Source organism: Chelonoidis abingdonii, chromosome 3 (assembly GCF_003597395.2).
Source record: "Chelonoidis abingdonii isolate Lonesome George chromosome 3, CheloAbing_2.0, whole genome shotgun sequence".
In the NCBI taxonomy this organism is placed as follows: Eukaryota; Metazoa; Chordata; order Testudines; family Testudinidae; genus Chelonoidis; species Chelonoidis abingdonii.
The window spans coordinates 168564899-168587786 of NC_133771.1; the positions used below are offsets into that span (position 1 = coordinate 168564899).

Consider the following 22888-nt stretch of genomic DNA (forward strand, 5'->3'; position numbering starts at 1 on the left):
TCTTGCACAGCTCTTAGTGCTAACCAAACTGTGCACGAGCTACTCCCCACAGAGCAACTGCACATGTGCCATTTCCCCACAGCTCCTGGATGTGAAAACACAGCACACTGTGCCATCCCCGCAGAGCAATTTATATGCTCCAGCCCAGGCTATAGGAATCAAAGCCAGAGTTTCCCTGCAACGGTTCTTCCCAGCTGCTTTGATCCAGGCACCAGAACTGAGAGAAGGAACCTTTTCTCAATAAACTTCCAGTAACCCCTCCAAGCTGGTGCACAAGCATGGTGGTGGAGGAAGATACTGGACTCAAATGCAGAGGGGCCAAAAGGCAAATGGGGGCAGGGAGGGGGAGGGTGACTGGGACAAGGAGTATGGCAAGACTGAGACTGGAAGGTTGTGAGACAGGACGGGAGAGAGAGAAATGTGGAGGAAACACAGAGACAGAGCTAATGGGAGGAGAGAAGAACTGGGACTGGCTGAGCAGAGAGATTGGGACAAGCAGCCTTAATTCCGGCATATCTGAACATCTGAATGCTTTTGAGTGTAATCCATATATGCACGCGCACACACACTCTGCTCTAGGTATCCAGGCCTTTCAAGAAATAATCACATATTTGTGATGAGCATTAAAGTGGGAAGATTTACCTCATTTCCATTTACCAAGTTAATGGGCACTTAGCATGAGATCACAGATTTGATCATACCAACAATTTTAAGTTTACCATTATACGCAGACCTTTGTTATGCCAAGCTTTATTCATTATATTTACATGCATGACCTTGTCTTCAGTATATTCATAGCAGATATACAGGAAGTATGGATAACACGGCATATCTTCAAACTCACTTGGATAGATAAATACATAATGTGGATTTCCCAGGCCCTGCACATTCAGATACATTTTTAAGATCAGTTACCTTTTGTGATTTGCTGCCACCAGCTGTGAGTTTAGAGATCTCCGGAAGATTATCTGACCTGCCTTTTTGTAAACTTTGGGCACATGGTGACAATCTTTGGCTTTGTGCAGCAAGACAGGGACTGGTCCTTAGGTTTAGAGTTGTTCTATGCAAAACATAAGGGCTGATTTTCTCAATAGGAATATCAGCAAACCCTGAAAAAGAAACAGCTTCCATTAACCACAGCTGATTAAATTACTTTATTGTTCTAATCAACCTGATCCTACTCATTTCAAGATGGAGATGACAACAGATAATAATATAGGAAGGTAAAATGGGATTTACTCACCTGAATAAAATATACTGGGGGAATTATTAGGATTATCTTGAATTCCCAGAATTTTATATGTGAACTCAGGCAAGGGTGTGGATCTATGCAACAACTCCTGTACTAAAATGACAGAAAGAGTTTTCCTCAAGAAAATACTATCTTTTTCCTTTAGAGGGACACCATTAACTGGAAAATCATTTCCATCTCAAAAGGATATCTCTTCCATTGTTCTAAATAGAGATGGCCAGAGGGTGACAATTCCAATTTCCAAAATCTTTCAAGGTTTCAGAATTTGTTTTTATTCTGGATTGAAATGAAAACATAAGCCTTTCAAATGCTTTCACAAAATGAAATTGTATAAAAAATGACAGGTTTTCAATTTGGGTGCCTTCCTCCCTGCAAGACTCCACTTTGTACCTGAGAAACCTTCCCAGCAAAAACTTTGTCAGAATCAATACATTTCCGTGAAACATTTCAGCTTTGACAATACAGCACATTTCAATGAAAAAACATTTAGTCAAAAATGTTTAATCAAAAAATATTCCACCTTCCTATTAACCAGAAGAAAAAGGTGTTTTATATTGGGAATAGCTGGGCCTAGAACCCCTCTCTTTTGCCAGAGGGCTTTTGCAAAGTTTTTGGAGGCGCCTCAAAGTCAACAGAATTTATCTGGTCTCATTTTCAAAACTACAACCTGATATTAGGACTCTGGTTTTCAGAATTTTTGGCTGTTTTGTTTTTGTCATCAAATACTACAAAACTGTACAGATGGGAAGACATCACACAGACCAAAAGACAAAACCACTAGAAATTACATACACCTACAACAAAAAATATTGTCCCCTTATAGCCTTAATTGTATAATAGGGCTTTTTTTTTTTTTAAGCACATGGGGCTAAACTCAGCTCTGACAAGCAGTTGAGTTAAATAGAATTATGCAACCTCTACCAGGGCTGAATTTGGCCAATGATGTCCAAGTTTTTACAATGCTTCCAAGTCACATGTATGACAACATGATTATTTAGATAAGCGTGCGCGCACACACTTCCCACCAATGTGGACAGTTTTCTAAAGAAATAACAATTACCTTTTTTGACCACCTCTGGGAGTCCGTCTGGCTCATACTCCTTATTCTCATGAGTCAGTGAATGTTGGCAGATGGCTCCCTTTTTAATTTTTTTAGATAAGGTCTCTGGTATAGGGGATTTTGGTTCCCCATCAACTGCCTTGGTTTCTTGGCATCTTTGTCTTTTACCTGAAAGCTTAGTAGGATCTTCATCTGACCTCTTCTCTGTAACTGACTGACTGTTAAGTGTTACTGGATTATCTGAATTTTGCGAAGGAGAATTAACAGCATTTCCTGGCTGTTTCAGCAGAGCATTCAACAGAGAGACCTGTGTTTTTAACATCTCATTTGCTTCCTCTAGTTTATAGTAATTAATAATCAGAGTGCAATACTTCTCCAGGTTCTCTTCTGCTTCCTTGGTTTTCTCTTCTACAGATTCCTTTAGTTCTTCCAGCTTCAACCTCATTTCTTCTGCACTGGCAACCTCATCAGCACCTGATCAAAGGAAAGAGTCATTACCTGTATAAATAACTTTAAGGAGACTCTGGATAAAATGGTTACCCACCTTTTAGTAACTGTTGTTCTTCGAGATGTGTTGTTCATGTCCATTCAAAGTAGGTGTGCGCGCGCCGCGTGCACGCCAGCCGGAAGATTTTCCCGTAGCAGTGTCCGTAGGGTCGGCCCTGGTGCCCCCTGGAGTGGCGCCACTACAGCGCCCTATAAAGGGGCCCGCCGACCCTCCACCCCCTCAGTTCCTTCTTGTCAGCACTCCAACAGAGGGGCAGGAGGGTGGATATTGGAATGGACATGAACAACACATCTCGAAGAACAACAGTTTCTTCTTCGAGTGGTTGTTCATGTCCATTCAAAGTAGGTGACTCACAAGCCTAACCTTAGGTGGCGGGGTCGGAGATCACTGCTGACTGAAGTACTGTACGACCGAAGGCTGCATCATCCCTAGCCTGGTGCGTGATGGCATAGTGTGACGAGAACGTGTGGATGGAGGACCACGTGGCCGCTCTACAAATCTCCTGAGTCGGGATCTGAGCCAGGAACACCACAGGTCTGCGCCCTAGTGGAGTGGGCCGTGACCAGAGGGACAGGGGTCTTAGCGATGTGGTAGCATTCCCGGATGCAGGTCACGATCCACGAAGAGATTCGCTGAGAGGAGACCGGGAGCCCCTTCATCCTATTCGCCACTGCGATGAAGAGCTGAGTCAAGCATCTGAATGGCTTGGTACGCTCAATGTAAAAAGCCAAGACCCTGCAGACATCCAGGGAATATAACCTCCGCTCCTCATTGGAAGAGTGTGGTTTTGGATAAAACACCGGGAGAAAAATATCTTGACCCATGTGGAACTGTGAGACGACCTTGGGTAGGAAAGCCGGGTGAGGTCTAAGTTGGACATTGTCCTTATAGAAGACTGTACTGGGGCTCGGATGTTAACGCCCGAACTCCGACACCCTCCTGGCCGAGGTGATCGCCACCAGGAAGTCCGTCTTATATGACAAGTAAACAGGGAGAACAAAGCCAGAGGCTCAAAGGGAGGTCCCGAGAGGGCGGAGAGGACAAGATTCAGGTCTCAAGCAGGGGCCGGCTGACTAACATGCGGAAATAGCCTCTCCATACATTTGAGGAAATGCCCGACCAACGGGTTCGCAAACACCGGGGTACCTTGTCTCCCTGATGGAAAGCCGAGATAGCCACCAAGAGAACACGAATCGAGGAGAGGGAGAGGCCCAGTTGTCTGAGGTGGAGCAAATAGTCTAGGACAATGGGGATTGGGACCCCCAGCGGATCGTGCCCTCGCTGACCCGACCATACGGAGAAGCGCTTCCATTTGGCCAGGTAGGTGGCCCTAGTTGACGGTTTCCTACTACCGAGCAGCACTTGTCTGACCTGCTGAGAGCACTGCATCTCCACCGGGTTCAGCCATGGAGCATCCATGCTGTGAGATGAAGGGACTCCAGGTTCCGGTGGCAGAGGAAGCCCCGGTCCTGTGTTATCAGGTCTGGGAGCAGGGGCAGTGTCAGGGGCGCCTGAATGGACATGTGCAGGAGTGACGTGTACCAATGTTGGCGCGGCCACGCCGGAGCTATCAGGATTACCCATGCGTGGTCCCTGCAAATCTTCAAAATCACCCTCTGTATCAGGGGATCGGAGGAAAAGCGTAGAGCAGACCGACCCCCCTAAGACTGTAGGAAGACGTCCGACAGAGACCCCTGACTGTGGCCCAGGAGGGAGCAGAACCATCGGTACTTTCTGCTTTCCCTCGAGGCGAACAGATCTAACCAGGGAAAGCCCGAGAGCTGGAAAATTGAGCGTACCACGTCCCATCGGAGGGACCACTCGTGACCCCGGAATGAGCGGCTGAGGGTGTCCGCCAAACCATTCTGCTCCCCCGGAAGGTAGAACGCCATCAGGTGGGTAGCATTGTGAACGCAGAAATCCCACAGCACAAGGGCTTCCCTGCAAAGGGGAGAAGGGCGTGCACCCCCCTGTTTGTTGATATAAAAGACTGCCGACGTGTTGTCCGAGAAGACTGAAACACATCTGCCGGCCAGGTGGGACCAGAAGGTCAAACAAGCCAGGCGAACCGCTCTCAGCTCCCTGACATTGATATGCAACTCAAGGTCCTCCGGCGACCACAAGGTCCCAGGTGCGCTCCCCAACCCCGATCTGAGGCATCCATTACCAGGGAGAGGGAGAGGTGAGGGGCAGCGAAGGGGACACCCATGCACACTTTCTGCGGGTCGAGCCACCACCGCAGCGAGTTAGCACCAAGTGGGGAATGGACACCACTGAGTCCAAGGGGTCCCTGGCCGGCCGATATACTATCCCTAACCAGGACTGTAGCGGGTGAAGCCGGAGTCTGGCATGGTTTACCACATAGGTGCACACCGCCATGTGACCCAACAGCTGGAGGCAAACTCGTGCTGTGGTAATTGGGGGACAGTGCAGTTCGAGGATGAGCTCGGAAATCACATGGAACCTGGATTCCGGCAGGTACGCTCTGGCATGGGTGGAGTCCAAAACTGCTCCTATGAATTCTATTCGTTGCGTCGGAGACAGGGTGGACTTGGCTTCGTTCAAGAGGAGGCCGCTCCAAGGAGCAGGTGGAAACCCAAGTGTCGTTCATCAGGCGGACCTTTATGAGCCAGTCGTCCATGTAGGGGAATACCTGGATGCCCCACCTGCGCGGAAGGCCGCCACGACTGCCATGCACTTCGTGAAAACCGTTGGAGCAGCTGACAGACCGAATGGGAGCACCGTGAACTGCAGATAGGCATCAGCCACGACAAACCTGAGGTACCGACGGTGTCGGGGAATTATGGCAATGTGGAAATAAGCGTCCTTTAAGTCGAGGGTGGCATACCAATCTCCTGGATCCAGGGAGGGAATAATCGAGGACAGGGAGACCATGAGGAACTTCAGCTTTCATACAAACCTGTTCAGCCGCCGCAAGTTTAGGATGGGTCTCAGGCCCCCTTTCGCCTTCGGTATTAGGAAATACCGGGAGTAGAAGCCTTTGCCTCTGAGTTCCCGAGGGATTTCCTCCACTGCCCCTGCCTCCATGAGGGACTTCACTTCTTGACTTAGAAGTTGCTCGTGAGATGGGTCCCTGAAGAGGACTGGGGAGGGGAGGGGCTGGGGAGGCGGGACGGAGGAGAACTGGATAGAATATCCCCTCTCTACCATGCGGAGCACCCAGCTGTACTGCGTGATTTGGAACCAGGCACGGTAGAAGAGGGACAGACGTGACCCAAAGGTAGGGGTAGAAGGATCCAGAGTCTCGATAGGTAGGTTGCCTTCGACCGTACCATCAAATAGGTGGTCTAGGCCCCGATGGTGGTCTCAATTGACCAGACGCCTGGCCAGAGGGGTGGCATTGGTGACACCTCCTGCCATTTCTGCCCCGCCTGCGCCCCAGCTCCTGGCGAGTCTGAGGCTGGTAGGGGCATGGGGCCGTCTGCGGCCTAAACTGCCTGCGCTGGGTCGCAGGGGTATGCAAGCCCAGCGAGCGGAGCGTGGCCCGCGAGATTAGGCTATGCAGACGCTTGTCCGTCTTTTCTGAAAACAACATCTGCTCCTCGAAGGGAAGGTCTTGAATGGTCTGCTGGATCTTATAGGGCAGGCCCAAGACCTGGAGTCAGGCTCCCCGCTGCATGACCAGGCCCATGGCCAGGGTGCGCGAGGCTGAGTCCGCCGCATCTAGGGCAGCCTGGAGAGAGGTTCGGGAGATCAGCTTCCCCTCCTCCACCAGGGCTGAAAACTCTGACCTCAAGTCCTGGGGAAGGAGTTCCGTAAACTTCAACATGGCTGAACACGTGTTATGACCATATCGGCTTACAATTGCCTGTTGGTTGGCAATGCGGAGTTGTAGGCCTGCCGTGGAGTACACTTTTCTGCCAAAAAGGTCGAGTCTTTTAACGTCCCTGCTCTTTGGTGTTGACTCCTGAAACCCTTGATGCTCCTGTTAGTTGGCCGCATTTACCACCAGGAAGTCCGGGGGGGGAGGGGTGTACAAGTGTTCGTGCCCTTTAGAGGGGACGAAATAGTGCTGCTCCATTCTCTTGGCAGTAGGGGCCAGTGAGGCTGCCGTTTGCCATAAGGTGCGGGACGTATCTGCTATGGTCTTTATCAGCGGGAGAACCACCCCGGATGGCCCTGAGGGAGCCAGGATGTCTACTACAGGGTCCGCATCCACCTCGATTTCCTCAGCTTGGATTGCGAGGCTCTGAGTGCTCACTGGAGCAGTTGTTGGAAGATTCGAGTGTCCTCCAGGGCTGATGCCACAGCCGTGCCCGAGACCGCTTCGTCCGGGGAGGAAGACAAGGAAATTACATGGATCGGCCCTTCCTCCGGTGCATGCAGTCCTTCAGGGTCCTGCGGCACACGGTACTGTGGTTGCGGGTCCAGTTTCGATTCTAAATGCGGCACCGCGACCGGTACCGGGTTCGCCAGTGAGCGGCTTGGCGTATTGGGCGGTGCCTGCTGAGCCTGAACTGTAGCCACTGCCGAACTTGGATATGGCACACCCCTGCCCAGCGACGGTGCCGGTGGAGGAGGCAGCTGCGCCGGAGCCACCGACGCCGAGGAGACCGAGGCCAACTTTGATCGAGGACCAAACGCCTGGCCTACCGACTGGTGGTAGGCCCAGGGGGTCCAGAACGGCCACTTTGAGGGTGGATGCCATTGCTGCTTCCACTGTGGGTAACGCTGGTGGCTCGCACCCGAAACCGATCTCCTGCTCCGCGACCGGCTGGAGCGATAGGAGTCTGCCTCTGAGTCTGAAGTCTCGGAGTATGAGGACCTGGGGGGAGCAGCACCTAGTGCCGTTGGAGAGTGGTGCTGAGGCAGCGGGGAGCCTCTTATCTGGTCCGGTGCCGCCTTAGCGGTGCGATGCGGGGAGGGAGGCAGCAGCATGGCCGGCTTGCCCCTCGATTGTACTGGGGGACGGGCCGCGGTAGGCAACTCCCTACAGTGCGGGGAGGCCGACGCTGGGAGTCCCATCAAGTCTGAGGCCACCTCGAACGCCTCTGATGTTGAAGGGAGGCGCAAGTCTCCGCTGAGGTCTGGGGATCTAGACCAGTCTTGACTCGACCGCCCTCTCTGCGGTGCAGGAGTCGATGGAGCAGCCGAGGGCTGTAGCCCAGCCTGTCCGCTTGCACCCGTAGACGGCATCGGCCTTGGATCCTGGTGGGGTGACCGTTCCCTCACTGGCTTTCTCTTCTCTGCGTTCACTGGCAAGGGTGAGCGGTGCTGCACTGAGGCCGACTTCCTATGACCCGACTCCATCCGGTGCCAGGTTTTAGACGACTTGGGCTGGACCCTAAATCCTGATGCCGGTGCCAGGGCGCTCCGCACCGAGGAAGAAGTGTTGGGCACCGCCTCGGCCGGTTCCGGGTCCGAGGGTGGCCGCAGGGCAGCATCCATCAGGAGGACTCTAAGTCTTTGAGCTCTGTCTTTGAGAGTTCTCGGGCGGAAGCCTCTGCAGATAGAGCACCTGTCCTTTTGGTGGTTCTCTCCGAGGCACCTCAAACAAGCAGAGTGCGGGTCACTCTTTGGCATGAATTTCCCGCAGTCCTGCAGAGTTTAAAGCCAGGGGACCCAAGCATGCCCCAGCAGGCGACGAAAACTTGGGGGGGACCCCCCAACTACCCAGAACTATATACAATGACCTAAGTAAACTAACTATAACATAACTATATACACGGACTATACACAAGGATAGGACATTGCTAACTTGCTATGTGCAAGAGAAGTTCCAGCTAGCCGTCACCAGCAGTAAGAAGGAATTGAGGGGGTGGAGGGATGTCGGGCCCCTTTATAGGGCGCCATAATAGCGCCACACCAGGAGGCACCAGGGCCGACCCTACGGACGCTGCTAGGGGAAAATCTTCCGACTGGAGTGCACACGGCGCGCGCACACCTACTTTGAATGGACATGAACAATCACTCGAAGAAGAAAGATGAGTTTAGAACGCAATGATCTCAATTATTCATTTGTTAATTAAGTACATAAGGTGTGTGCTTGTGCAACCACAATAAACTATACAAAATAAAACAAAACAGACATCCTGTAAGAGTTACTTTACAGAAGAGATTTCTGTTGATACCATATTTACTGTCAGGATGACATGTACCCTGATTCTTTGGAATCTGTCCCTGACACACAGTGCATGGGCAACATTAATTCTGGCATTTCCTAACTTTTAAGTGCTTAACATTACCACCTTACCATTATTTTAACAGTTTTAGTTTATATAATTGAATACCACTTGTCTCAGAAATATGGATCTCTTTTTATACCAGTAGTGATTCTTTCTGCTTACTGGACACTCGTGAATATTTGCTAGCCTAACTTACCCTAGCTAATGGCAGAGAAGTTGTAGTATTTTACACATTGTGGAAACCACTTTAAATTGTTGTCCTATTACCTCTATACTTAGTTCCTGACAACTCTAAAAATGACTGAAACTTGTGATCAATAAAACCCCAATGTATGTGTCTTAAAGAACATTTGTTAAAGTTAATAAACTCCAGCACTTCCTGGTCCCAGAAAGCTGCAACTAGTACCAGGCTGATGATATTTAGAAAATGGAGGTACTGTCTGAAGCATAACATTTTAAGAAGTGCTCCTCTCTCCCTGTCTACAATCCAGGAGGACACCAAAAGCTGTTTGGAAGGATATATGTATAAACTCTAAAAGGTGTAGATTTCTCCACGGTGGATGCTGAACTATCAGCTATCTATACCCAGAATGTGAATTTTCTTTATTGTGATGGCCAGCAGTGGAAAGAACAGACACACTCCAACATTTTACACTCTGTGAGTAGTACATGTCTCAAGCAAAGCACTGTAAGACGCTATACACAACACGTAGTGTTGTTTAAAAAATAGGCTCCCTGAATCCTAAGGTCATTTTTTATTTCAAAACATAGATGTTGAAAATTTATATTCATAACCTATAAGGAGACTCTAAAATTTGAGGAGACAGATCTAGGGCCAGATTGTCAGCTGGTGTGAATGGCAGAGCTTCAGAAGCTATACTGATTTACACCAGCTGAGGATTTGGCCCCTCATCTGAATCAAATGTAATAATGGATGTTTTGAAAAAATATTTTATAAATAAATGCATTAAGGTTAGAAATAGGATCATGATTAAGGCTATGTTTTAGTTACAGGTATTTTCAGTAAAAGTCATGGACAGGTCATGGGCAATAAACAAAAACTCATGGCCCCGTGAGCTGGGAAAAGGGGTCGTTCCAGAAGATGACTGTGGGGGATGTGGGGGGTGTGTGTGTGTGACACTTCTGTGGGAGGGGGCAGCCCAGGGCCCCACTTCAGTCGGAGTTGGAGCAGGGCTCTATGTGGGGGAGAGAAGCAGCCTGGGGCCCCCTGCCACTGGAAGGGGGGCAGCCCAGGGCCCCGCCGCCACTGGTCCCGGACTGCTGCTCCAGCGCAGCACTGGAGACCAGCTGCCTGGGGCTGCCAGAGCAGCGGCTGGTGCGCCTCACCCCTGGGTTTCCCCAGCTGCACCAGTGCTGCAAAATTCATGGAGGTCACGGAAAGTCATGTTCACAAACTTAATCGTGATTCATTTATAACAATATTCTAGTACTGCCTTTCCTTATTAAGCTACCACATACTTGGCTTTTGCTTCTTTAATAGAGCATCATGTTCAGCAATTTGTTTCTGCAACATTTCTTTTTCCTTCTCTAGCTGCTTACAGGATTTCATTGACATCTCCATTTTTCTACGAGCAAATACATTTTGCTTCTTCAGTTGAACTATATGCTTCAGATTATCCACCTATAAAATAAAAATATATATTTTTAGTTGCTAATAGGAAACTTTATTCTTCTGTCTAAGCATTATACTCTCACTAATGGTATCTCACCTGTCAGTAAAAGTTAAGTGTAACTAAACAACCAAATGTTATAATATGCAATTGTGTAGTAGAGTTCACTTAGTAATATACAATTGAATTATTGCAGCTTCTAATTCCAACAGAGAAACATTAAAGTCATGTTTATTGGAAAGCTACATGTGTGTAGATTTCCTTGATAGAGAAATAATAATCTAAATATAATATTTGAAATAATCAGTTGACAAAACCCAGCTGAAAAGCATGTGGTCCAGGCATGTTTGTCCATCCTATGTGCATTGGAGTGCCAAAATAAATGGCTGGTGGATATCTGGCAGCCTTATAAAAAGCACTACAGGATAAGGTAAATATCAAGCACAGTGCTCCATTAGCTGGGCATGGAATGAAAACTGTAATTCAGTGCCTGCTTGCCACAATACCGGCTCCACACTGTGCTACATGAGTGCTTTTCAATGTTGTTTATTTCTGAAGCGAGAGCACGGAACTACAGTCCGTCATTCACCACAAACAGAAGTAGAAAAAGACTGCAGGCTAGAAAATGCAGAGGGAATTGATAAGAGAAAATTCAGCTAGATGGACAGGTTTAAAAACTTTGCCCCTTCTGTTTAGCGGTAAACACTCAACCTATGTACGTTACAAGTAAAACTTCATACAGTCATTTCCAGAAATGTTTTGCAATGTCATGTGGAATTGTTCACACGCCTATGTAAATTATTAGCAAGAATAGTGCTGTCATAAGAAGAATCTGTTAATAAATTTAGATGGAAATTCTGCATACATCAGAACTGATATGCTCTCACAAGCTGAGAGTGACATAATCAGGCAGTAGAAGCAGTTTAAAGACAATAAGGGCATGTCTATACTGGAAAGTTTCACAAGGTATTAATTAATGTGTTCATTAACATGATGTTACAACATGTAGTGTAGACACTGCCCTGTTATGTTTAATATCACATCAGTCAGTTATGACTAAACTTAGGGGCAGAGTGAAAAGACATGTTTAAACATGGTTTAATTTTCAAGTACTGACCCTGGCAAAGTAGGTACTATCTTCATTTTAGTTGGTGAAATTAAGGCAGAGTCAAAGCCAGAGGTCAGCTCAGGAGCTATTTACTTCCAGTTCCGTGCTTATACCATTATACGATGCCTCTTTCTAGATACCATGTTGCAATTTAGTTTGAAAGTCAAAAATTAAACAGCATGTAGGGAAAATACATACCTGAACTTTCTTAAGTTCTTCTATTGTCTGGTTAGCATCTTTCAGAGAATTATTTAATTGTTCTTTACTTGACTTCAAGAGCTCCATTTCCAACTTTTGTTCACCCAGACACTGCTCCAATGAATTCAATTTCTCTTGACAGGCCTGAATTTCTACTTCATTCTATAGGCAAAAAAATAGATAACTAGTACAATTTTGAAAAGGCCCCCTACAGAATGCTACACAGAAAATGTCCTTATTGTCTGCAGGAGCTTTGCAGTAAGCTTGCGTAATATAAATGCTTTGTTTTGAATTTAAAATGTGAAAGACCAATTTGCTTAAAGTGTAAAACTTTGTATACAAGAACTGTGCCTAGAAGAATTCTACAATATTTTAAAACAGGGGTCGGCAACCTTTCAGAAGTGGTGTGCCGAGTCTTCATTTATTCACTCTAATTTAAGGTTTCGCGTGCCAGTAATAGATTTTAATGTTTTTAGAAGGTCCCTTTCTATAAGTCTATAACATATAACTAAACTATTATTGTATGTAAAGTAAATAAGGTTTTTAAAATGTTTAAGAAGCTTCATTTAAAATTAAATTAAAATGCAGAGCGCCCCGGACCAGTGGCCAGGACCTGGGCAGTGTGAGTGCCACTGAAAATCAGCTCGCATGCCGCCTTCGGCATGTCTGCCATAGGTTGCCTACCCCTGTTTAAAAAGATAGTTTACTAGAAATCTTGTTTTAGAAAACCCTCTTTTTTGATTTATAGGAATGAAAAGAATAAAAAGATACAAGTAATTTCAAATGGGGTGGTCATTTATTATCGGAACTAGGGCACTTAATACCTGAAAAGCTTGTAGGTACACATTTGTGCAGACAACCCTTTCAAGAGGAGGGAGGAGGACTTTTTATGACTATCAGATAAATATATATTTTGAAGTGTCGTAAGCCTTGTATTTTTCAGTACAATTTGTAAAGTATAATAACTATTTAGAAAAAATCTACAGAACTAAGTTACAGTAACATTTAGTGTGAGTTAAGCTCCCTAAAGCCAAACATTACACTTAGAGAAGAGATCCTTAAACAAATCAGATTGAAGTGTTGCACAACAGCGCAGATCTAACAGATCATGCTTCTTCCTGTTTTCATAGGTTCAGACCGACGGTTTATATTTTACTAGCTTTTCTGTATGGGACCTATGTGAGCTCTCTGTAAGACCAAACAGTTAAAAGTTCTGTTAGCATTTCTACTAAAAGCCTCCAATTCTTACTAACCTAAATGTAGAAATACTACTCCCTAAGGTTCTCCCTTCTATTTGCGTTCACTTCTCCACCTGCCTCTCAAATCATCTTCTTGGATGCCACACAGGCTCCAGCTCACTCTCTTCAAATCTGAAGTTCTTGGATCAGATTCTGCTGCCCTGCACCATGTATTGTCATTTACCCCACTCAAAGTTACTTTACACTCGTGTAGATAACCACCATACAATACAGCACAAAAGAGACTCTGGCCCTTTATATCTTTGCTATTAATTAATCTCCACCGCATTCCACCTCTATCACCTCTGATATAATCAGACACCTACTTCACAGGGACGTTTGTTGGCTTAAATTTTTTGTGAAACAATGACATCTTGGGATAGAAGGACTAGTATGATTATTACACCTCTATCCTGTCACCTTCAACTCTTTTCTCTCTCTCATATTCAGTCTCTTCTCAAATCCTTCTACATCCTCCTTTTAATGTAATCACAATTCACTCTTTCCTCACAATCTCCAATGCTGTAACATTTATCTTTATGCCTAGATTACCAGACGGTTAGACCCACTCTACCAAGCCCTTCCTCTCAGGAATAGTCCCAGTGAAGATGTGTGAACACAACATTCAAAGTATTAAGTTTATGAAATACTCTACACATCCATTTTTTACCCATAATAATTATCGGAAGTAAGTGCTTTGAAATACTATAGCTAAGACAACCTCTTTTTTTGGGATATTATATACAAAAGTTGTTATAGCTACAGTACTGTAGTCCCAGACTTGAACTTTTTAACATAAAACAATAGCATACAAGATTACAGAGAAGATAAGCCTCTCTGTCATATACAAAGGCATTTTAGCTCTGAGTTGTACAAGAAGCTTCATCCCACCAATGATGTTAGTAATAAAGCCAAAGCTAACCTCACAACATATACAGTAATTGTTCCTACTGAGGGTGTTCTGAGAGGTTCAGGGTCATTAGTCTCACCATGACAAAGATGTTGCAACATTCTGAAGTATTTAAACTGTCTATTTTTGTGACTATTCTGTGGACATATTAGGATATAGAGAGTTACTTCTGGGTATGATTCCTAAAAGTCATACTGAAATTCATGGCAAAACATCTATTGACATCCAGGAACAGGCCCATAGTCGTGTAGTTTTGCACACAATTTCTGCAGCTAAGATGTCTATTTAAATTAGAAGCAATGGTTAATATTTTACATAAATGAAAGCAAGGCTGCACGTCATATGATTTGTAAGACATCAAACTCGGAGAATGAAATATGAGGACTTTTAGAATAAGAAGCTTAAATATGAAACTAGGTTTTATCTACCCTAGAGAGAGCTGTCAAAAAGTTTATTTTTAAAAAATAAATACTTGAGGAACATTATACTTGTCATCTAATTGATCTCAGATACTCCGCTGATGGAAGACACGTAAATGCCTGAAATAGAGATGAGCCCTTTGTCATAGCAGCCTTTCCAGGCTGACATTCTGAGGCCCCCCATCTCCAGTGAAACAGTTTTCAAATACAAAGTATGAAGGAAAGGGAAAGAACAGTGAGCTCATCTTCTTTCTGTATTAGAGAAGAATATTAGCAGAGTATTAAAATTCCTAATATGTTGGAGCCAGAACCTCAGTTGCTTTAAACTGGCAGAGATACATGGACTTCAATGAAGATACACAGGTTTACACCAGCTGAGGATCTGGCCCTCAAACCTGGAAAAGTCAGTTTCTCATACAGTAACTAACTTGGCTGTTTTCTCTCTGTTTCTGAAGATTATTCATCTTTCTGACTGCTTTTTCCCCAAACTACCTTTATTTCTCCCCATGTTAATTTCATTGTCCTTTCTCCTCTTCCCTCCTCAGGAAAGAGAAAGATTCTGGCATTACACTTACTCTTGCTCGCGCAATCTCTCCACACCCTAGTGGCAGTCTCCAGCTCTATAACCATGGCACACCCTCCTGGAATACCTTGATCCAGGATACATTTTAAAGAGCCATGTTAAATAGGCAATAAGAATCTGATTCAAAACCCAGTGAAGTCAATGGGAGTCTTCCCATGGACTCTGACTTGGGCCCTAAACCTGCCAACAGTACCACAGATACAAAAATTGAAAATACAAAACACACACAGAGCTTTCAGTAGGCCTGTGGGTATAGGCAAACAAACAGCTACATTGCATACACCTTACCAGCTGAATGAATGCATATCTGTTAGTGCATACACCAAAATCTTTGTAGACTTGCAAGTGCACACATACAATCTTATGGCTTTTCTACATTGAGAAGTTAATTCGGATTAAAGTAAGGTATGAATTTAAAGTGGCATAGTTATTCCTGATTAACTCCCTGCATGGATGATCTTGTTCCAGAGTAAGAGTATCCACACAGGGAGTTAATCACAAATAGCTATTATAGAACAAGTCCATGTGACAAGCGTTCACTGAAAATCAGATCTATTCCTTCCACTGCACCACAAATTTTTGTCAGTGATTATTGTACAACCCTCAGTTTAAACTCTTTTGGACTTTAATTGGGCAAGGAAGTGGTCAGCCCAGAGGACATTCTATCCCCATTCTTACAAAGAGGACTGTACAATAGCTTAAATTGAATTACCTTTTCAGCAAGAGCAGATTTTTCAGACTGTGTGGACTCCTTCTCAAGATCTTTAGGGGATGCTTTTAGATTTTCTAGGGTAGCCTTCAAAATTTCATTATTAGATAGCTGTTGAACCTTCTGCTTCAATTCAGCTATCGTATACTGCAGCCCTTCTTTTTCCTGTATCCAGCATTCATGTTCACTTTCCGCATGTGACAGCTGTACAGAGAGCTGCTCTACATCTTTAATCTTCTTTTGTAGTGCACCATTTTCTTGGATCATCTCGTCCCGGGTTTGTTTACAGTCTGCAAGTTCCTGTTCAAGTGCTCCTAGTGATTGTTCTAGTTTGGAACTGATGTTTCTTGCTTCCTGAAGATCCAGTAACAGTTGTGTTTTATCGTGTTCAAGACAACCCACTTGATGAATTAAGTCTTGTTCTTTTGCCTTACAAATTTCTAGCTCATTGAAAAAAAGCTTTATTTCCTCACTTGCATTTTTCAGCTGAGATTTTATCAATACCGTGACATTTTCAGACTCTTCTTTAATTTGCATATTTTCTTTCTCCTTTTCTTCCAGCAGTCTTACAACGTTAGCGTTAGAAGATTCTAATTCAGATATCTTTTCTTGCTTCTCCTGTAGTTCTTTATTCAAACCTTCTTTTTCTGACCTGAAGGCATTAACTGCGAATTCTAAACTTTTCACCCTTTCTGCCATCTCTTCTATCTCAGTTTTTAATGTTTCTGCCTCTGTTTTAGCAGTCTCTGCCTGAAGAATTGCATCTTCTAGATTTTCTTCTGACATCTGCAGTTCTCTTTCAAGCTTCTCAATTTTGTCCTGAAGAAAATCTGCTTTCCGTTCACTCTCTTTCAGTTTTTCAACTGTGCGGTGCTTTTTCTTCTCATCTGATTCTATTTTTATTTTCAACTTCTCAATTCCATATCGCAGCTGATCCACCTCTTCTTGTGTTGAGTTCAGTCTAGCAGCAAGTTCACCTTTTTCAATTAATGAGCCTTCCAAAGTTTTGGAAAGCTTAGAGTTTTCCATTTCTGATTCACTTAACTTAGTCTGCAACATTTCAGACTCCCTTAGAATCATTTTTTTTTGCTCCTCCAGATCCTGCATCTGGTTTTGAAACTTTTCTTTTTCTAATGTCAGAATCTCTGCATCCTTCTCCACATTCTGCAACTGCTGCACAAGATAGTCTTTTTCCCTTGATAACTGATCTACATCAGATTTTGTGGTCTGAAGCAGTTTGGTTTGTGTCTTAGCTTCAGCCTCTAATATCCCAATAAATTCAGTAGCATCCACTTTGTTTGACTCTAGTTCTTTTATTTTCTCCTGCAGTTTCTGATACAGTTGATCCAATTCCTCTTTTTTCTCTGACAAAATGCTCAGTTCTTGACTGAGTTGGTTTCTCTCCGTTGTGATTACAGCAAGTTGCTCTTGAAGAGTTGAAACAGTTTTCAGTTTATTTTCACTGTCTTTTTCTAACTTCTGATTTTTTCTCTGAAGTTCCTCTATGTCACCTTCTATGGACAGGGCATGGTTCTCAATGTTCTCTTTCTCAGATTTTGTCCTCCTCAGTTCATTTTCAGTGAGGAGGAACTTCTCGCGCCAGTCTCCTTTGGTCACTTCTAAGTCCTCCAGCATGTCTGTTACATCAGATAATCTAACTTTGTACAGATCCAGGTCAGACTTTGCCTTGTCAAGTTCTTTTTCTAGAATCATAACTTTGTAAGATATCTGCTGCTTATCAAAAGAAACAGATTCAAGTTTCTCATTTAAGTCTGAGTTTTCTTTTTTAAGTACTAGAACTGTTTTTTCTAATTCTGCATAAGCAGTTATCTTTGCAGTTAGTTCTGTATGCTGCAAATCTAACCTTGAGTTTAATTCTTTGATTTCTATGAGAAGAGCATCAACTTTTGTATTGCTTTCCTCTATGCCAAGGAGCAGCTTCAGGTCTTCACAAGATGTCTGCTTTATCTGTAGCTGAAGAGTTTCAACTGTTACTTGATTTTCCAAGAAATCCAGAGGCATTATAGAGATGTTGTTATTGGAAAATGACAATTCATTGTGGCAGTCTATCTTTTTCTCCAATGTATTTCTATATTCAGTCTCTGACATCAGTTTTGCTGGACATTCTTCTGCAGATCTTGCTTCCATGACCTCAGCTACATTTTCACATTCAGAGTTTTCTTCTATAGTAATTTGTTCACATAGTTTTATCTCAGATTTCTCTCGCTTGGGAGCCAAGTTTTCATTAGGTAAACTATGCACTTGCAGCTGATGCATGCCATTATTTTCTTGTGCAGTAGGAGAAGTCTGCAATTGGTAGAAGTCAGAAGAAAGACAAGAGTGAGTCTACAAGGAAGACTGAGAAATTTCTTACCTGGTAATTTTCCACTAGCAGCTTCTCTCATTCATAACAAATGGGTCATGTCACTCACCTGTGCAATTTGGTCCAGTGTTGTTGCTGGAGGCTACAGGACTAAGCCTTGCCCTTCAACTCAGGCCATTAGAAGAATTATTCCAAAGCTATAGGAACACTCTAGCAAACTATTACTAACCTTAAGACAATCTGAAATTATAATAACTAATGTTAAGACGGTAAGACAATTATATATTTAAATCTATATATTTTTTCTATAAATTGTACCATGGTCATTTATCAGATAGAACAGTGCGCTGAATTAAGAGATACTACTAGTAGAAAGAAAATTATCAGGTAAGAAATTTTTAGTGCTGAGGATTAATCACAGTTAACTCATGCGATGAACTCAAAAAAATTAATCACGATCAATCGCAGTTTTAATTGCACTGTTAAAATTCAATTGTTGTTCTATTGTTTATTAAATATTTTTGGATGTTTTTTCTACATTTTCAAATATATTGATTTCAGTTACAACCCAGAATACAAAGTGTACAGTGCTCACCTTACATTATTTTTATTACAGATATTTGCACCGCATAAGTGATAAACTAAAGAAACAGTATTTTTCAATTCACTTCATACAAGTACTGTAATGCTATCTCTTTATTGTGAAAGTGCAACTTACAAATGTAGATTTTTTTTTGTTACATAGCTGCACTTAAAAACAAAACAGTGTAAAACTTTAGAGCCTGCAAGTCCACTCAGTCCTACTTCTTGTTCAGCCAATTGCTAAGACAAACAAGTTTGTTTAGATTTACAGGAGATACTGCTGCCTGCTTCTTATTTACAGTGTCACCTGAAAGTGAGAAGAGGCGTTGGCATGGCACTTTTGTAGCTGGCCTTACAAGGTATTTAAGTGCCAGATATGCTAAACATTCATGTGCCCCTTCATGCTTCAGCCACCATTCCGGAGGACATGCTTCCATGCTGATGATGTTTGTTAAAAATATAGTGCGTTCATTTACTTTGTGACTGAACTCCTAGGGGGAGAATTGTATGTCCCCTGCTCTGTTTTACCCGCATTCTGTCATATATTTCATGCTATAGCAGTCTCGGATAATGACCCAGCACATGTTGTTTGATTTATGAACAGTCTCCGCAGATTTGACAAAATGCAAAGAAGGTACCAATGTGAGATTTCTAAAAAGAGCTCCAGTACTTGAGCGAAGGTTTAAGAATCTGAAGTGCAGTCCAAAATTTGAGAGGATCTAGGTGTGGAGCATGCTTTCAGAAGTCTTAAATGAGCAACACACTGATGCGGAAACCATAGAACCCAAACCACCAAAACAGAAAATCAGCCTTCTGCTGGTGGCATCTGACTCAGATGATGAAAATGAACATGCATCGGATCATTATTGAGCAGACCTATCATCAGCACAGACGAATGTCCTCTGGAATGGTGGTTGAAGAATAAAGGGACATCTGAATCTTCAGCATATCTGGTATATAAATACTTTGCAATACTGGCTACTACAGTGCCATGCAAATGACTGTTCTTACTTTCAGGTGACATTGTAAACAAGAAGTGGGCATTATTATCTCCTGGAAATGTAAACAAACTTGTTTGTCTGAGTGACTGGCTGAAGAAGTAGGACTGAGTGGACTTGCAGGCACTAAAGTTTGACATTGTTTTGTTTTTGAATGCAGGTTTTTTTGTACATAATTCTACATTTTTAAGTTCAACTTTCATGACAAAAAGATTGCATTATAGTACTTGTATGAGATGAATTGAAAAATATTTCTTTTATTTTTTACAGCACAAATATTTGTAATAAAAAATGTAAAGTGAGCATTGTACACTGTGTTGTGTTGTAACCAAATATACAGAAAACATCCAAATATATTTAAATAAATGGTATTCTGTTAACAGTGAGAATAATCACAATTAATTTTTTTAATTGCTTGACAGCCCTAGAAATTTCTCATTATGCTAAAGAGCTTCTCTTCATTCATCACAAATGGGAAATAGCAAGCAGTGAGTCACAGAAGTGTGTGTGGGAGAGAAAAAGGACAAACGAGAATTTTAGTTTTTCATAGAATAGGACAGAATTAGGAGATCCCCCCATATAGAGCAAAAGCTTGGTATTGAAGGAATTATTTGGGAACCAACCAAGTAGCAACCTACTGTGATAGACCCAGGCCAGTTTGGAACAACAACAACTGAATTAGCAGTTTTCTGTTCCCTGAGTGATCAGAGCAGGGGCTGCTTCAGGCTAATGAGAACACCTGACTCCAATTAACTTGCTAAGAGTCAGGTGAGGCTGTTAAGCACCTGACTTTAATTAAAGCCCTCTGATGCTATAAAAGGGCTCACTCCAGTCAGGCCAAGGGGAAGCCAGGGAGCCAGGGGAGAGGAAGTGCATGCAAGGAACTGGGAGCAAGAGGCATGCAAGAAGCTGAGAGTGAGTAGGCTTATGGCTGGAGGACTGGAAAGTACAAGCATTATCAGACATCAGGAGGAAAGTGCGGTGGTGAAGACAAAGAAGGTGTTGGGAGGAGGACATGGGGAAGTAGCTGCAGCTGCAGTCCACAGGGCTCTGGACTGGAACCTGGAGTAGAGGGCGGGCCTGGGTTCCCCACAAACTTCCCAATTCCTGATCAAACACAGGAGGAACTGACCAGGACTGTGGCTTCTACCAGAGGGGAAGGTCTCTGGGCTATTTCCTGACCCACAGGGTGAATGTGTGAGGAGAGTAAATCCGCCAACAAGCTCAGGACCCACCAAGGTAGAGGAGAAACTTTGTCACACTACAAAGGATGCCTCTGCAGAGAAATGGGAACCTACTTTGCAAATCTTCCTCAAATGAGGCTCAGATACTTCTGCCCCACAATACCACTAGGGACCTTATGGAGAGAGCCTTGATTCACTCAGTGAATGGTTTCTCAAAGGCCTAGCATGCCAACTAGTGAAGGATTTTAACATCTTGTCTGTAGCAACTTTGAAATGCCCAGGTCCCGCATTTTGGATGGAAAGAGATGAGTATATGACTGGCATATATATTTTTATATGCTTAAAATACACTTTTAGAGCTCTAGCAATCCCTGCTAATGCCACAACTTTTCCCAAGTTAAAGTTGAAACAAATTAATTTCCTAGAATTGTGGAAAGAGGAATTTACTTTGGGCAGAAAGGTTTCTGGGCTGTAAGAATAACCTTTTCTTTACAACCAACCAAGTGTGGTTCTTGTACAGCTGGAGGAACTAATTCCAAAAACTGACTTTAGGAACAAATAGCAACTAGAAAAACTAACTGCTGGTCAGTCTGATGAATCTTAACGTTTGGTGCTCAATTGGGAATTTGGCGTACCTGAATAAAGAACATCAAAATGTTGTGATTATTAATTTTTTGTACTAATTATACACCAGGACCCCACTGTGCTGGGCACCAATTATATATATATAACAAAGATTTATTGTTATTATTTCCTTTGCACCATAAGTGAAACTTTACAAGAACAATGAATGAAATTTCCTGATTGAATTCTGTCTGGATAGCAAAATGTATCAGTTAGGGGAATGGATAATCTCTGCTGAACTACATTTTTCTTTTGACACCCAGGCTGTTAACTGTTGGCAGCTCAGGTACAGATGAAATAGGGGCCCGTACTTCAAGAGATCTGTTTTTTCTGCAGACGTATTGGCCACTGTCAGATGACATAGTGGACTCAGTGAACCACTGGTTTGATCCCATCTGTCCACACCATTGCACCTAAATTTGAACCCTCTTCCATGGTTGAAAGAGGGTCCCAGGATGAAAAGCAGAGATGAACAATTTACATTACCCTGTCACCTGAGACAGGGCTTCACAGAAGTAACACATGTCTCCGCACACCCAGATATACTCCAGGGTGGGAGGGGGCAGGGAGTCTGATACAGAGCACTCCTGGAGACCCGTATATAGGAGAAAAGCCCAGCAAACACATCCTAAAACTGGGAAGGCAAGAGAAAAGGTTTAAAGCCTGATGTTTATACAACCTGCTCATTAAACATATTACTTCTTTACAAAGGGGACAATTCCTTTTGTCTTTTTTGGGACTCAGAGCATATGGAGTTTCCAAGCGTTATTCCTGTGCCAGCTACGTGGGGTTCTCATCTCCTTAAGAATCCTCATGCTCCTGATCAAGCCTTCTCACAATGAAGTCAGGGCTTCAAATGGGTGTGTTTACGTGCGCATGCATGGCACTAATACGCTGGTCCAACAAAGCCCCACCCCCTCACAGAGCAAGGATTTGTGGCTTGTAGGTACAGCAGGACATAGGTCACCCTCTAAGACTCCTAAAAAGTTGCCCACTGCACTACTTGGACTTAGCTTGATCTTGCAGGGCTTGCAATAGCAGTCAAAGAGTTACTGAAAAGTGCTGTGTTTGCAGATCAAGAAAACTTACTTGAGGAGATGAAGAGAAGAGCAAGAAGTTGAAATGAAATCAGTATTGCAGAAAAATTAATTAAAATTAGTAATAAAACAAAGTTGTTGGGAGAAACTAAACTGCCAACTTGTTCTGCTGCTGGACAAAATTTCTGGTGGCCTGAGTTGAAGGGTGGCGCTTAGTCCTAGAGCATCCAGCAATAACACTGGTCCACCTCCCAGTTCTACACGTGAGAGGCATCACCACTTTGTTATGAATTAGGAGAAAAGCTGGGCCCCAAACAAACAAAATGTACACATTTTATCATGTTTTCAGACATCCCGCTAAAGACCTCCTGCATCTTT

General features: G+C 43.7%; 1 protein-coding gene across 1 annotated transcript in view; it reads right to left on the reverse strand.

The window, feature by feature from the left end:
* CENPF (centromere protein F) overlaps nt 1-22888 on the reverse strand; it is an 87083-nt gene that overhangs the window by 3535 nt on the left and 60660 nt on the right. Inside the window, exons 13-17 of the mRNA XM_032771253.2 lie at nt 15766-18069; nt 11904-12065; nt 10446-10608; nt 2313-2786; nt 916-1109 (exon numbers count right to left, since the gene is read on the reverse strand). Coding sequence (XP_032627144.1) covers nt 916-1109; nt 2313-2786; nt 10446-10608; nt 11904-12065; nt 15766-18069 — 3297 coding nt within the window. The remainder of the gene's footprint in view (nt 1-915; nt 1110-2312; nt 2787-10445; nt 10609-11903; nt 12066-15765; nt 18070-22888) is intronic.